The sequence below is a fragment of the Pongo pygmaeus genome, chromosome 21 (assembly GCF_028885625.2).
Source record: "Pongo pygmaeus isolate AG05252 chromosome 21, NHGRI_mPonPyg2-v2.0_pri, whole genome shotgun sequence".
Classification (NCBI taxonomy): Eukaryota; Metazoa; Chordata; class Mammalia; order Primates; family Hominidae; genus Pongo; species Pongo pygmaeus.
In genome coordinates, this window is record NC_072394.2 from 20,848,091 (window position 1) to 20,862,180 (window position 14,090).

Here is a 14,090-nt window from a genome sequence, read left to right on the forward strand (position 1 = left end):
GGTCTCCTGCCTCCACTTTGCCTCACTTCTGTCCACTTAATTCAGCTGCCACATAGGGTTTTCTTCTTGTTACAAGGTCTAATTCTGTCATTTATTTGCTCACAACACTTAAGTGGCTCCCCATCTCACTCAAAACCCAAGGCTTACAAAAGGGTTTAACATGGCCCTCCCTGACAGTAGAGCACCCGATTCTGTCGCTGATTGGGGGTGCCACTTGTAACCTGCATGGACCTAGGGTAACTGAACAGAGGGGGGTGAACGTGAGAATAAAAGACAAGAGACAAGAGTATATTTGGAAGAAGGGGTCAGGGGGCACCTTGCCTCTAGTGGACAAGGGCCCTGAGCTTTACACAGCCCTCCATATTTATTAGGCAAAACAGATAGGGATAAATGGGGGGTGATTGTGGGGTAATTGTCAGTCGGCTGTTTGGTTCACAGCAGGCTTGCCAGACTGCATCCTTTGAACAATAGATGCTAGATTTCTCAGTAGATAACTTCAAGGAGCCCTGCGCCAGGGAGTGAGGCCCTCAGCAAACCTTTTGGTGGCAGGCGCAGTGTGAGTTTGCTCACATCCTGCATTTGTGATAGTGATAGTTTGCTATTTGATCATATAGCCTCCAGTGGAATACTGAGTTGATCATGATCCCATTGGCCTTTTTGGCTCCCAACATCTCTCCCTTTGTGTTTATGTATTAATTGAAAGAATGTAAGGCCAGGCTGGGCATCTCTCATTCTCTGATTGGCAGTCTGTCCGATTTTGCAGACTATGAGCAGAAGATAGAAACAAAACAGCATTATTCCAAGAACTACATATAAATTGTTAATGTGGTGCTTTAGATAGGTCCAAGGGTTGAGGCTTGCCAGGCCTTGCTGGAATTTGGTCCAGTCTTCTAAAGCAGGCTGAAATTTTTGAGTTTGCTTATTTAAATCAAGAATTTTGTGTTGTAATTCACCAATATCAAAGGTGATGTTGGATGTGAACACTCCCTGTAAATGGGCTTTCACAAGGTCCCATGGATAGTCACTTTGGTTATATTCTAAGTTGTTTACACAAATATGAGTGTGGTTAAAATGACAACGCAATTGATGCTGCAACTGCAAGCTCTGTACTTTTTCTCCTAACCAAAGGACCATGGATTTTAACATTGCCACTTTAGTTTGTAACTCAGTGTTAATTTTATTCTGAAGTAGCCACGCTTGGTCAGCTGTGCGCATGCAGTTCTTCAGGTACTGAGCGGTTTGAATAGAATTATGCAAAGCTACAGAGGACATCACAACAGAAGTTATTAGTGTGACTAAGGAAACGATAGCAAAAATTATGCCTAAGGCTCTACAGACACGATGCATAAGCTGAGTTACAAGAAATTTCACAAAATGCAAAGCAGGTGTGGCAGCCCAAGGTTTGGACAGATTAACAGGAATCCATAGCCCAGGGATGTGACCCAAAATCATCAAGGTAGAAATACTATGTGTTTGCAATGTGCTGTGATTAATGCAGTGATAAAACTGGCAAGATTTACAGGTCAATTGGGTATTGTTTACCTGGAGCTGGTTCTTCTTAGCTGCCAAAAAGACATAAGAATTAAAAACAAAAACTGTAAATCAAGTGGTGATATTCTTTACAAATGCAACATTAAGATTGTGTTGCTTACTATTGCTATTATTGGATCGTATTCCAATCCAGATGTTGCCATTCATAAATGGGAGTGCTGCCTTCCATATCGTCTCTTGAATTGGTCCTTTCCTCCCTAGATAATGCCACTGAGGAAGAGGTGGGCTAAAGCCTGCTCCATGCCAAGCAATCTGGGCAGTAGACTGGGATTGGATCCCAGTACTGTATAAAGAAGAAGCATTAAAAATTTGCCACCAATGCCAGTGAAGTTTGTGCCATGATTTCTGATTTTCATCTTTTCGATCTAGTTGACCTTTAGGTCCCCAATCCACAATGTCTCCAGTTAACATAGATTGTTTTCTAGCCAGTGGACCAAGACAGTGGGTCCACGGAGGGGGGTAGGAACTACTGAATGGAATCTATTCCATATAATCAGCACAATCAGGGCGATTGGGCCGGGAAAGGTTGGTTAGCACACCAGTTACATTAATAGAACCAAGACTTATTAAGTACATAATTTTTCCATAGTGTTTCAACCATGTTTGAGCTTGAATTGTAAGACAGCTATGGCTGAGCGACGTCTTTGTGTTGATTCACAAAGGAAGTCCTTCCAGTGGAGTGGTATAATTAATGGCATTATTCTGAGAGTCTAACTGTTCTATGTCAGGGGGAGTTAGGGGTCCTGGAGCCCACTCTCCCTGATCATGATAAATCTCAGGAGGAGTGTCGCTCCAAAGTACAGGTCGTACTGCTGGGAGATTGAGAACATATGCACAATGTTTTTGCCTCTGCACAGCAAAAACATACCGCACAGGACACTGGCTAACATGGCCAAGAACATGGAATCAGGGGTTTTTGCCTGTCACTGATGCTCCAGTAGTTTCTCAGCTTCCCGCGTGGTTTTCTTGAGTTCTCCTCAGGTTGTGGGGGTTGATGTCATCATCACTCTGCTCGGCCTTCTCTCCATCTTTGGACTCAGGCTCAGCTGGCTCATGGCTCATATCGGAGGGACCGGGCCCATGGTTGGCCACCCTGGGTTCTTCCAGTCTCCTGTTCCATGGTTGCGTGCACCTTGAGGGCACCCACACGGTTTGTCCATCTCCTGTAAATATCATTTGGAGCCAAACCTCGTGGGTTACAGCCTTCTACAGGTGTGGCTCTAGGGACATGCTGGCAGGTAGGACAGGCTTGTATTATAGCCCTGGTTTGGCTGCGAGATAAATGTAACATGTGAATAAGGGCGGCAGTATTTTGGTGCAGAAGCGCATGAGACACTTGAGCTTGCTGAAACACAGAACCAATCAGCTTGTCTGCTTTCTCATTACCTAGAGCTAGTGGCCCAGGAAGTTATGTGTGAGAGCGAATATGAGAAATATGAAAAGGGGCTGCAGGAGAGCGAATAACTTGTTGAAGTCTTACAAATAAGTTAAGCCGGCCGGGCGCAGTGGCTCATGCCTCTAATCCCAGCATTTTGGGAGGCCGAGGTGGGAGGATCACAAGGTCAGGAGTTGGAGACCAGCCTGGCCAATATGGTGAAACCCGTCTCTACTAAAAATACAAAAAAATTAGCCAGGCGTGGTGGTGGAGGCTGAGGCAGGAGAATTGCTTGAACCCGGGAGGCAGAGGTTGCAGTGAGCCAAGATCATGCCCCTGCACTCCAACCTGGGCAACAGAGTGAGACTCTGTCTCAAAAATGAAAGAAAAGAAAAGAGAAAAGGGAAGGGAAAGGAGAAGGGGGAAGGGAGAGGGAAAGGGGGAGGGGAGGGGAGGGGAAGGGAAGGGAAGCAGTTCTGGGTCTAGTGTACTTTTAATTGTAGCAGTTCCTATGCAACTGGCTACATTTACAACATAAGCTGAATCACAGACAATGTTGATGGGATCTGAGCTGTGAGCTGTAAAACCTGAATGACTGCAATTAGCTCTGAGTGTTGAGCTGAAACCCCAGAGGTCATTATTGTTTGAGTATGTTTTGGTCCATAGATAGCAGCACAACCTTTGGAAGAGCCATCAGTAAAATAAGTCTGTCCACCTGGAATAGGCTTGTGATGAGTAATCCCAGGAAGAATGAAAGAATGGATTTTATAAAACTGTAAAATTTTGTCTGAGGGGTAGTGGTTATCTATAGCACCCATGAAGTCTGGGAAAGCAGTTTGCCAGTCAGTTGACATTTCCCAAGCTGCGGCTTGTTGCTGGGAGTCTAAAGGAACAATAATTTTGTCAGGGTCATAGCCCATAAGCATTTTTGACCTATGCCTGCCCATAGTCACAATTTGTGTAATTAAAGAAAAATAAACTTGCAAGGTTTTGACTGTTTGATTAGGTAAAAAGAGCCATTCTATTATTGTTACAGATTTGTCTATGAACTGGCCCAAAAGTCCTCTTGGAGAGTGGGGGGTAGGAAGAATAAACAAAAGCAAGGGTTTTTGCAGTTGTAGCCTTGAGGCATGTCTCTGCTCTAACCTTTGCTCTACAAGCCATAATTCAGCTTCTGCCTCTTTAGTTAATTGCTGCAGGGAATTTAAAGAAGAATCTCCTTGCAGGGTTTGGTAAAGATGTGTAAGTTGCTAGGTAGCAATACCTAACATCGGCCATAGCCAATTAACATCTCCTAATAATTGCTGAACATCCTTTAAAGTTTGTAACCTGTCTTTACGGAGAACTACTTTCTAAGGCCGTACACTTCTCTCTAACAATAGTTCCTAAGTATTGGAATGGGGAAGTTGTTTGTACCGTTTCTGGAGCTATTTGGAGATTCCATTTAGTCAAAGCCTGCTTTGTTTCTCTGAATAACTGATGTAGGATTTGATCTGTAGGAGCAGCCAAAAGAATATCATCTATAAAATGAATGATGTAAGCAGTAGGAAACGTATTCCGAGGCTCTAATGTCTGCCCTACAAAAGGCTGACATAGCGTAGGACTGTTACGCATGCCTTGGGGTAAAACTCTCCATTGATAACAAGAAACAGGTTCTCTTTGATTAATAGAAGGCACAGAGAAGGTGAATCGAGGCTCATCCTTGTCGTGTAAGGGTATAGTAAAGAAACAATCCTTAAGATCTGTTGCTACAAGAGGCCAGTTTCTTAGAATAGCCACTGGAGATGGTAAACCTTTTTGTAAGGCACCCATCAGTTTTATATGTGCATTAATGGCTCTTAAATCATGTAGCAGTCGCCATCTTCCGGACTTTTTTGTAATAACAAACACTGGAGAATTCCAGGGGCTGACTGCTCTCTGTGTCCAGCATCCCATTGTTCTTTTACTAGCTGCTGAAGTTGTGTCAGCTTCTCCTGATAGGGGCCATTGATCCACCCATATGGGTTTGTCACTGAGCCATTCTAATGGTAAGGCAGTGGGTGGAGGAGAAATATCAATGACCCCCATCAGAAATCCTGATGTCCTAGCCCTTTTCTGTTTTTCCAGTTACTGATATCGGGTTAGGATTTCCTTGAAATTTTCCTAAACCTTTTCCCCTCTGATATCCCGTGTTCTTCAACATTTTAAATCCTGGGTTATCGAAGTTTTCATTTGTAAGTCTCATATCCCACGCTGTAAGTAAGTCTGGACCCCATAAATTGATAGCCATATTTGCAACATAAGGCTGAAAAGTACATGACTGTCCGTCCGGACCAAGACAAGATAAAATCTCAGGGCTCTGTTGAACACTTTGAGCTGTGCCTACTCCCACTAGGGACATAGAAGTTAATTGCAAGGGCCAGGATGGGGGCCAGTTGTCTTTAGATGTTATTGATACATCAGCTCCTGTATCCATAAGCCCATAAAATTTCTTTCCTTTAATTTGTACTACACAGGTAGGTCTATTAGAGGCCATGGGTTAGGATACATAGATTTCCCATGTAGTTGTGCTCCCAAACCCTTTATTTCCTTGTTTCTCCTTTCATGGAGAAGGGTGTAATTTGCAGAGAATAAGCAATAATTAGCAATATATTCTCCCAGTTCAAAAATCCAAAGATCTTGTGACATTAAAACTACTTGAATTTCTCCTTCATAATCGGAGTCAATCACTCCTGGGACTACAATGATGCCTTGCAAGTTAAGATGGCTTTTGCCTGAAATTAGTCCCATGTATCCTGTTGGTAAAGGTCCCCAAATACCAGTGGGAACTTTGATAGGTTTGTCTCCCCTACTAACGTGATTCTTTCTCTTGCGGGTAGATCTAATCCTGCACTTTGTGGTGTCCCTGGGGTGAGGGAATCAATGTGCCTCTGGGAACTCATCCCTGAAACGGGGTTGAGGTCTGGGCTGGGAATGCCCTCATTGTTTATGGGGCCCGGGTCCAGGCCCCGTCTCGTTTCCTGGCATGGGGTTCCCATTCTGATGAAATTTTGAGCGACACTGATTAGCCCAGTGATTTCCTTTGTTACAGCAAGGACAAAGTCCTGGCGTTTTTTCTGCTGGGTGGGGCACTGTATTGTAAGGTCCTTTATGTCCTGAGATCTGGTGGCATTCCTTTTTAAAATGTCCAGTTTTTCCACAATCATAACATTTTCCCATTTTAGGGTTTGACCCTTGGCTCCTTTTAGATTTGTCAACTGCTAAATTAGCCATTGCTTGCACTAACATTGCAGAGTGATGAAGTTCGTTCCCATATCCTGACAAGCTCTGAGAAAATTTCCCAAGTTTTTTGTACACCTCGCTGGTGCCAGTGCATGTTTATAATCCGTGTTTGCATTCTCAAAAGCTAGAGTTAGGATTAGCATTTCTGCAGCTGCGGTATGAGGAATTTGATGCTTCACTGCTTCTTGCAGTCTTGGAAGAAAATGTGCATAGGGTGGCCAGGTGCAGTGGCTCACGCCTATAATCCCAGCACTTTGGGAGGCCGAGACGGTCAGATCATGAGGTCAGGAGATCGAGACCATCCTGGCTAACACGGTGAAACCCCATCTCTACTAAAAATACAAAAAATTAGCTGAGCATGGTGGCGGGTGCCTGTAGTCCCAGCTACTCTGGAGGCTGAGGCAGGAGAATGGCATGAACCCGGGAGGCGGAGCTTGCAGTGAGCCGAGATTGCGCCACTGCACTCCAGCCTGGGCAACAGAGCAAGACTCTGTCTCCAAAAAAAGAAAAAAGAAAATGTGCATAGGGCTCTTGCAACCCTTGCATGATATGTAAAAAGGATTGTACTGGGACTCCATCTTCAGGAATTGTGGCCCAGGCGCCTTTAGCGGCCTGTGCGCACTGCTAATAAGCAGCATCTGGGAGTACCATTTGATGTTCCAGGTCTGAATAAGGGCCATTACTTAATGTCCTCTGTAATGTCTCCATGTCCAGCAACATGATTCTGTCTAGCCTGGTCTGCACACATTTCTTGCTAATTTAAATTCCATGTCAGATATGTGCTAGCGGACAAGCAAGCTCACGCCAAGTGTTTTACATCAAAGGGTAAAAGACTCATAGCACCAAACACGGATTCTAGCAATCCTAAAGTAAATGGGCTCTGTATGCCATTATTTACCACACTTGCTTTTAATTCCTTTAACAACTTAAACTCTAGTGGAGTGTGTTCATGAATAACCTGCTGTGGATTATTTGGATCAGACCTTACAAAAATAGGAAAAGCGCAGGGTTCTAAGGGCTCTCTAGCTATGGCAGCAGAGTGTAAAATTCTTTGTATTGGGGTCTCTATTTCTGCTACTGAAGGAGGCGGTACAGATGTTTCTGCAACTGGAGGAATAGGCCAATTTTTATCCTCCTTCTCCTGTTTTTTATTTTCAATTGGAGCTGTGGGTGGGACAACAGATTCTTTCAGATTTTTAGATTCAGCCTGCTGCCCCACAGAATAATAAGGAGATAATGGCAGAAGTACAGTACGAATTAAACTCCAAGTGGAAAAAACAGAAGAATCAACTTTAGGACCTTTTTGATGAGTCTGTTTTAATTCTTCTCCTGCCTTAGCCCAATTTTCCACATCAAGAGTGCCTGCCTGGTGGCCGGGCACGGTGGCTCACGCCTGTAATCCCAGCACTTTGGGAGGCTGAGGCGGGTGGATCATGAGGTCAGGAGATCGAGACCATCCTGGCCAACACGGTGAAACCCCATCTCTACTAAAATACAAAAAATTAGCCGGGCATGGTGGTACACGCCTGTAGTCCCAGCTACTGGGAGGCCGAAGCAGTGGAATCACTTGAACCCAGGCAGCTGAGATTGCAGTGAGCCGAGATCACACCACTGCACTCCAGCCTGGCAACAAAGCAAGATTCTGTCTCAAAAAAAAAAAAAAAAAGAGTGCCTGCCTGTAGAAACTATGGGTTATGTGTAATACCTTTTGTGGCTTCTGCAGGAGGTTAGTTAGTGCCTGCAAATTAACCTGAGCTCCAGACTGTCTCAACAGAACTTTAAGCAACTGCACATAATGTTTTTGTTTAATAGACAAATTCTGCCCCTTGTTACCCTGAATTCAGAAAACTTCCCATTCCCAGTACTTCTTTAAAGCACTGCTTCCAGTACCTCTTTAGGGCACTGACCTTATATCCGCTGCTGGCAGACTCATCCTGGGATCCCCGTTCACCTTGTCAATTTCAGTTCCTCTGCTCCAGCAGACCTTCTTCTTCATGTCCTTGAAGTCCCTGTTTGGGCGCCACTTTGTAGAGTACCTGATTCTGTCGCTGATCGGGGGTGCCACCTGTAACCTGCATGAACCTGGGGGACTGAACAAAGGGCGGGTGAACGCGAGAATAAAAGACAAGAGACAAAACAGTATATTTGAAAGAAGGGGTCAAGGGGCACCTTGCCTCTAGTGGACAAGGGCCCTGAGCTTTACACAGCCCTCCATATTTATTAGGCAAAACAGATAGTGATAAATGGGGGGGTGGTGATTGTCAGGTAATTGTCAGTCGGCCGTTCGGTTCACAGCAGGCTTGCGAGACTGCATCCTTTGAACAATAGGCACTAGATTTCTCCGTAGATAACTTCAAGGAGCCGGGCACCAGGGAGTGCGGCCCTCAGCAAACCTTTTGGTGGCAGGCGCAGTGTGAGTTTGCTCACATCCTGCATTCGTGATAAACAGTTTGCTGTTTGATCATATAGCCTCCAGTGAAATGCTGAGTTGGTCACAGTCCCTTTGGCCTTTTCAGCTCCCAACATCTGACTTGACCGCTGGCCTCTCCTATCATCACCCTGCTCCAGCATCACTGCCTCTTTGCTCGTCCTCACCCAACCTTCCTGGGGCCTTTGCAGCTTGATTCCTCTGCCTGGAATTCCCTGCCTTCCCTAATGCCCATAACCACTTGGGTTATTTTCTCCCCGTTCAGGTCTGTGCCTTCTCTGAACACTTGAACTCAAAACCCTGACTCTTTCACCTTCACTCTGTTCACCTTCTTTGGGTTATTCTTAATGCTTTATCACCAATATATTTCTTATCAGTGTATCTGTGTATTGCCGTTTTCCCACACTGTAATGTAGACTCTGTAGAAAGGACTTTGTTTACTGCTTTATTTTCACTATCTAGGTCAATGCCAGGCTAATACTAGTGTAAACCAAAAATAAAATCCCAAACCCTCCATCCCCTGCTGACTGGATGGACCCCTTCTGGGCCAAGGGGACCCCAGGGAAACCTGAAAAAAAACAAAAACAAAAACAAAAATGGCATCATCTATGACAAGAAGCAAGATGGGACACACCTTGTTGTACCCCCTCCCTTTTGGAGTATAGGCGCAACTGGCCAGCATTAACATTAAAATAAAGATCCTAAGACTTAGAAACACACTTTGTGGCAATAAGGTCCAAACTCCAACCTGACTGATATAGCATCACATGATAGATAGCAGACTCTGAAGGAAATCAAGATGTTTTACCCCAAAATATATTTCTTTGAAATATTTTGAAATGGCCCTGGAAAGCCATCTTTTGTGTGGGGAATTTGCATCTGTAAAGAATCTCCGTTAATGCAGCCAGGTCTTTCCTGAATCTAGGAGAGGTTAAACAAGAGTTTAACACACCTTTTAAGATCCGAAAAGAGATATTTACCATCAATTCTTTCAGAAGGCTGCTGCCTATGAGGCTTCCTCCACATAACAAGAACCTTGGTCTCCACAACCTCTCCCTTAATTCAATAATTTCCTTCTATTGACAGTCTTTAGACAAAACTTGACTCTTTCAACCAACTGCTAATCAGAAAATCTGTAAGCTCCCTGCTTCAAGATATCCCACCTCTTTAGGCTGAACAAAAGTACACCTTCCATGTGTTGATTTATGATTTTACCTATAATTCCTGTCTCCCTAAAATACATAAAACTAACCCGTAACCTGTAACTGCACTGCCTCAGGCACGCTTTCTCAGGACCTCTTGAGGCTGTTCCTGGGCCATGGTCACTCATTGGCTCAGAATAAATCTCTTTAAATATTTTAGAGTTTGGTTTTAACTTCAACACTAGGCATTTCATAAATATTTGCAGAAGGTATGACTGAATCATCTTAACTCCTTAGAGGTGGTTCCACTGTTCTCATTCTGCTGGTAAGGAAGTGAGTCTTGGGGTCATTAATGAACTTTGCCTCTGGGCTGAAATTAAAAAGGCCTATGGCTGAGGAGGGTAGTGCATGCTGGTCTTTGATTCAGTCCTGCAGCATAGTCCAATCTAGAGTTGTGTATTTGAGAAAAACACCTAGATAAACTATTCCTTACTGTAGAGATGAAAATGTAATTGCGGGTTCTCCTTGTCCGCTGCCCAGACAGAGCTGACTTATCAAGACATCAAGACAAGGGAGTTGCAATAGAGAAAGAGTTTTTTTTTTTTTTTTGAGACAGAGTCTTGCTCTGTCGCCCAGGCTGGAGCTCAATGGCACAGTCTTAGCTCATTGCACCCTCCACCTCCAGCGTTCAAGTGATTCTCCTGCCTCAGCCTCTCAAGTAGCTGGGATTACAGGCATGTGCCACCATGCCCAGCTAATTTTTCTTTTTTTTTGAGACGGAGTCTCACTCTGTCACCCAGGCTGGAGTGCAGTGGTGAGATCTCGGCCCAGTGCGACCTCCACCTCCCAGGTTCAAGCAATTCTCCTTCCTCAGCCTCCTGAGTAGCTGGGATTACAGGCATGTGCCACCATGCTCGGCTAATTTTTTTGTATTTTTAGTAGAGATGGGGTTTGGAGTGTTGGCCAGGCTGGTTTTGAACTTCTGACCTCAGGTGATCCATCCACCTTGGCCTCCCAAAGTGTTGGGATTACAGGCATGAGCCACCATGCCCGGACAGGCTAATTTTTGTATTTTTAGTAGAGATGGGGTTTCACCATGTTGGACAGACTGTTCTTGAACTCCTGACCTCAGGTGATCCTTCCGCCTCAGTCTCCCAACGTGCTGGGATTACAGGCGTGAGCCACTGGGCCTGGCTGAGAAAGAGTTTAATTCATGCAGACCCAGCTGTACAGGAGACTGGAGTTTTATTATCGCTCAAATCAGTCTCCTAGAAAACTCGAAGACAGGGATTTTAAAGGATAATTTAGTGGGTAGCGGGGCCACAAAGTGAGGGGTGCTGATTGGTTGGATGAGAGGTAAAATCATAGAGAGTCAAAGCTGTCCTCTTGGGCTGAGTCAGTTCTTGGGTGGGGACCACAAGACCAGATGAACCAGTTTATCGATCTGGGTGGTGCCAGCTGATCCCATCAAGTGCAGGGTCTACAAAATATCTCAAGCACTGGTCTTAGGTTTTATAATAGTGCTGCTATCCCTAGGAGCACTTGGGGAGGTTTTAGAATCTTGTAGCCTCCCGCTGCGAGACTCGTAAATTTCTAGTCTTGTGGCTACTCTGTTATTCCTGCAAAGGCAATCTAGTCCCCAGACAAGAAGGGGTTTTGCTTTGGTAAAGGGCTAATTATTTGTTTCAAAATTAAACTATAAACTAAGTTTCTCCCCAAGTTAATTCGCCCTAAGCCCAGGAATGAACAAGGATGGCTTGGCGGTTAGAAGCAAGATGGAGCCAGTTGGGTCAGATCTCTTTCACTGTAATAATTTTCTCTATTATAATTTTTTCAAAGGCGGTTTCAAAAAGGTAATGTTTGCTGGGCGCGGTGGCTCACGCTGTAATTCCAGCAGTTTGGGAGGCCCAGGCGGATGGATCCCTTGAGCTCAAGAGTTGTAGGCCAAACTGGCCAACATGGTGAAACCCTGTCTCTACTTAAAATACAAAATAGCCAGGTGTGGTGGCCTCAGCCTGTAGTCCCAGCTACTCAGAGGGTTGAGGGGGGAAAATCACCTCAGCCTGGGAAGTGGAGGCTGCAGTGAGCTGAGATGGCGCTACTGCATTCCACCTGGGTAACAGGAGTTAAGACCCTGTCTCCAAAAAAAAAAAAGGCAATGTCATTATTCAACATAAGCCTGAGTAGGCCATTCCCATGCCCAGTCCTCAGATGACATATCTACTGTATATTTGCAAAAGATCAACATAGTTTCTAGGGTTAGCTAGAATTAATCCAAGATTGCGCCGGTTGCGGTGGCTCATGCCTGTAATCCCAGCACTTTGGGAGGCCGAGGCGGGTGGATCACGAGATCGGGAGATCGAGACCATCCTGGCTAACAGGGTGAAACCCCATCTCTACTTAAAAAATACAAAAAATTAGCCGGGCGTAGTGGAGGGCGCCTTGTAGTCCCAGCTACTGGGGAGGCTGAGGCAGGAGAATGGCGTGAACCCGGGAGGCGGAGCTTGCAGTGAGCCGAGTTCGCGCCACTGCACTCCAGCCTGGGCGACAGAGCGAGACTCCGTCTCAAAAAAAAAAATCCAAGAGTGCTTGTTAGAAATTAACATTGCTTTTTGAAAAATTGCCTAATAAAACAATTCTTTAGCAGATTCCCATCTTCTATATGGTTAAGAAATATTCCATAACCATCTAGCCAAGAAAATTCCTAGTGAATTCGTATTAATCTAGGGCAGATATTACAAATATTTTTAAACGACTATTTTAAAATCAAAGGGTGGTACTGTGGTGTTGGAAATGGAAGCCTAAATAACAGTCTAATCACTCTGGAGCTGTGTGACCTTGAGCAAGTTACCTAACTTCTCTTTCCTTATTAATCCCGGGTCTTAAAACACTTCAGAGATAATTGTGGGAATGAAATACACACTGCAGTCCCTACCAGCACTAGGTACCCAATAAAAGATAGCTTCATTTTAATATCAAACAGAAAACCCGTACTGCAAAACTGAAACGCTTGCGTCCTACCAATGCACACCAAGTTTTTGGGCCTTTCCTCTTAAACTCAAAGTGCCCCTTTCTTGAACCTAAACGAGAATGAATGAATCAAAAGGAAAATGAGAAGGAAGCTGCGGGGCGTGCATTTATTTCCAGCTCTGCTGCCCGTAGAGTCCCCCGGCTCACCGCCTGAGAGCTCGAAAAGCCGTCTCTGCTCAGCCGAGGGGTTCTCCCATCTCCGGGGCAGGGACCTCACCTTGGAAGGACCCTTCTCACTCCGCCCCTCTTGGAATGCGGCTGAGCGGCTGATGTCCCTTTTCGGGCGCCGTAGGCGCGTTCCTATTGGCTAGCTTTGTTTGGCGCCAAAGCGCGGAGCGGAGGCCGAGGCGAGAGCCTGGCGCTGTAGGACTAGAACGAAAGGAGTGAGGCACCGAGAGCGCAGATACCATTTCGGCGTGAGAGCTGGCGGTTGGCGAGGCCAGGGGAGTGGGAAGCGTCCGCCATGTTCTGCGAAAAAGCCATGGAACTGATCCGCGAGCTGCACCGCGCGCCCGAAGGGCAGCTGCCTGCCTTCAACGTGAGGGGCGGGTAGACTCGGACGGGGCGTGCCGGCGTTGGGCCCTGGGCTCTGGGGCAGGGCGGCTCCCCGGGAGGGTTTACTTTCGCACCTTGTTCCCTCCGAGCTTCGGAAAACTTGGGAAGTAGCAAAACAAAATTCAGAAGGAAAAAGAAAGCATTCATGCTTACGCTACCCAGCGATTTGGTGAATTTCCTCATCTGAGCACATTTTAGCAGTTTTCCTTGGACAGATTTGTTCCGGTCCCTTAAAACATTTACAGGTTGCCTGATAATTTAGCATTTCTTGCACTCTAAGGCGTCTAATCGTGGTCAGTAAAAGCTAGGCCTCTGGAACCTGGTTGAGATTCTGGTTCTGTAGTGTGACTTTGGGGCAGTTATTCAAGCTTTCTGTGCTCTGTTTTCTCATACGCAAAAATGGGGATGGTGAGAATAATAGTACCCAACGCGTGATGTAGTGGACGCAAAATGAGTGGCACGTGTAAGGGTCTCTGCATATGCCTCACATACAGTAAGGGCTGAGTCAGTGTTAGCTATTAATATTACTTTTCTCCTGCTGCTACTGTTACTATTAATATTATGATTATTTGTATTTTTCTATCACTGCTACCCCAGGGAGAGTGCTAAGCACTTCATGTACATTATCTTTTGTCTTTCTAATAACCCTCTGAGGGCCCGGTGCCATGGCTCCTGCCTGTAATCCCAGCACTTTGGGAGGCTGAGGCGGGAGGATCGCTTGATCGTGCCACTGCATTCCAGCCTGAGT

At 45.5% G+C, this 14,090-nt stretch overlaps 1 protein-coding gene and 1 long non-coding RNA gene across 4 annotated transcripts in view; one reads left to right on the forward strand and one right to left on the reverse strand.

Annotated features, from left to right (window-relative positions):
- Positions 1–1,369: 1,369 nt before the first annotated feature.
- On the reverse strand, positions 1,370–13,100 carry LOC134738928 (uncharacterized). Its single transcript, XR_010125215.1, has 3 exons — positions 12,935–13,100; positions 8,095–8,277; positions 1,370–2,714 (listed from the first exon to the last, which is right to left on the reverse strand). It is a non-coding gene; the product is annotated as an uncharacterized LOC134738928 (long non-coding RNA).
- The window catches only part of GINS1 (GINS complex subunit 1), a 41,514-nt gene continuing 40,518 nt past the window's right edge, over positions 13,095–14,090 (forward strand). Inside the window, exon 1 of one of the 3 annotated variants that reach the window (XM_054467877.2) lies at positions 13,095–13,325. In XM_054467877.2, the coding sequence (XP_054323852.2) occupies positions 13,251–13,325 (75 nt within the window). In that variant the 5' untranslated portion in view covers positions 13,095–13,250. The remainder of the gene's footprint in view (positions 13,326–14,090) is intronic. The other 2 variants (XM_054467879.2, XM_054467878.2) reach the window with 2 other exon arrangements.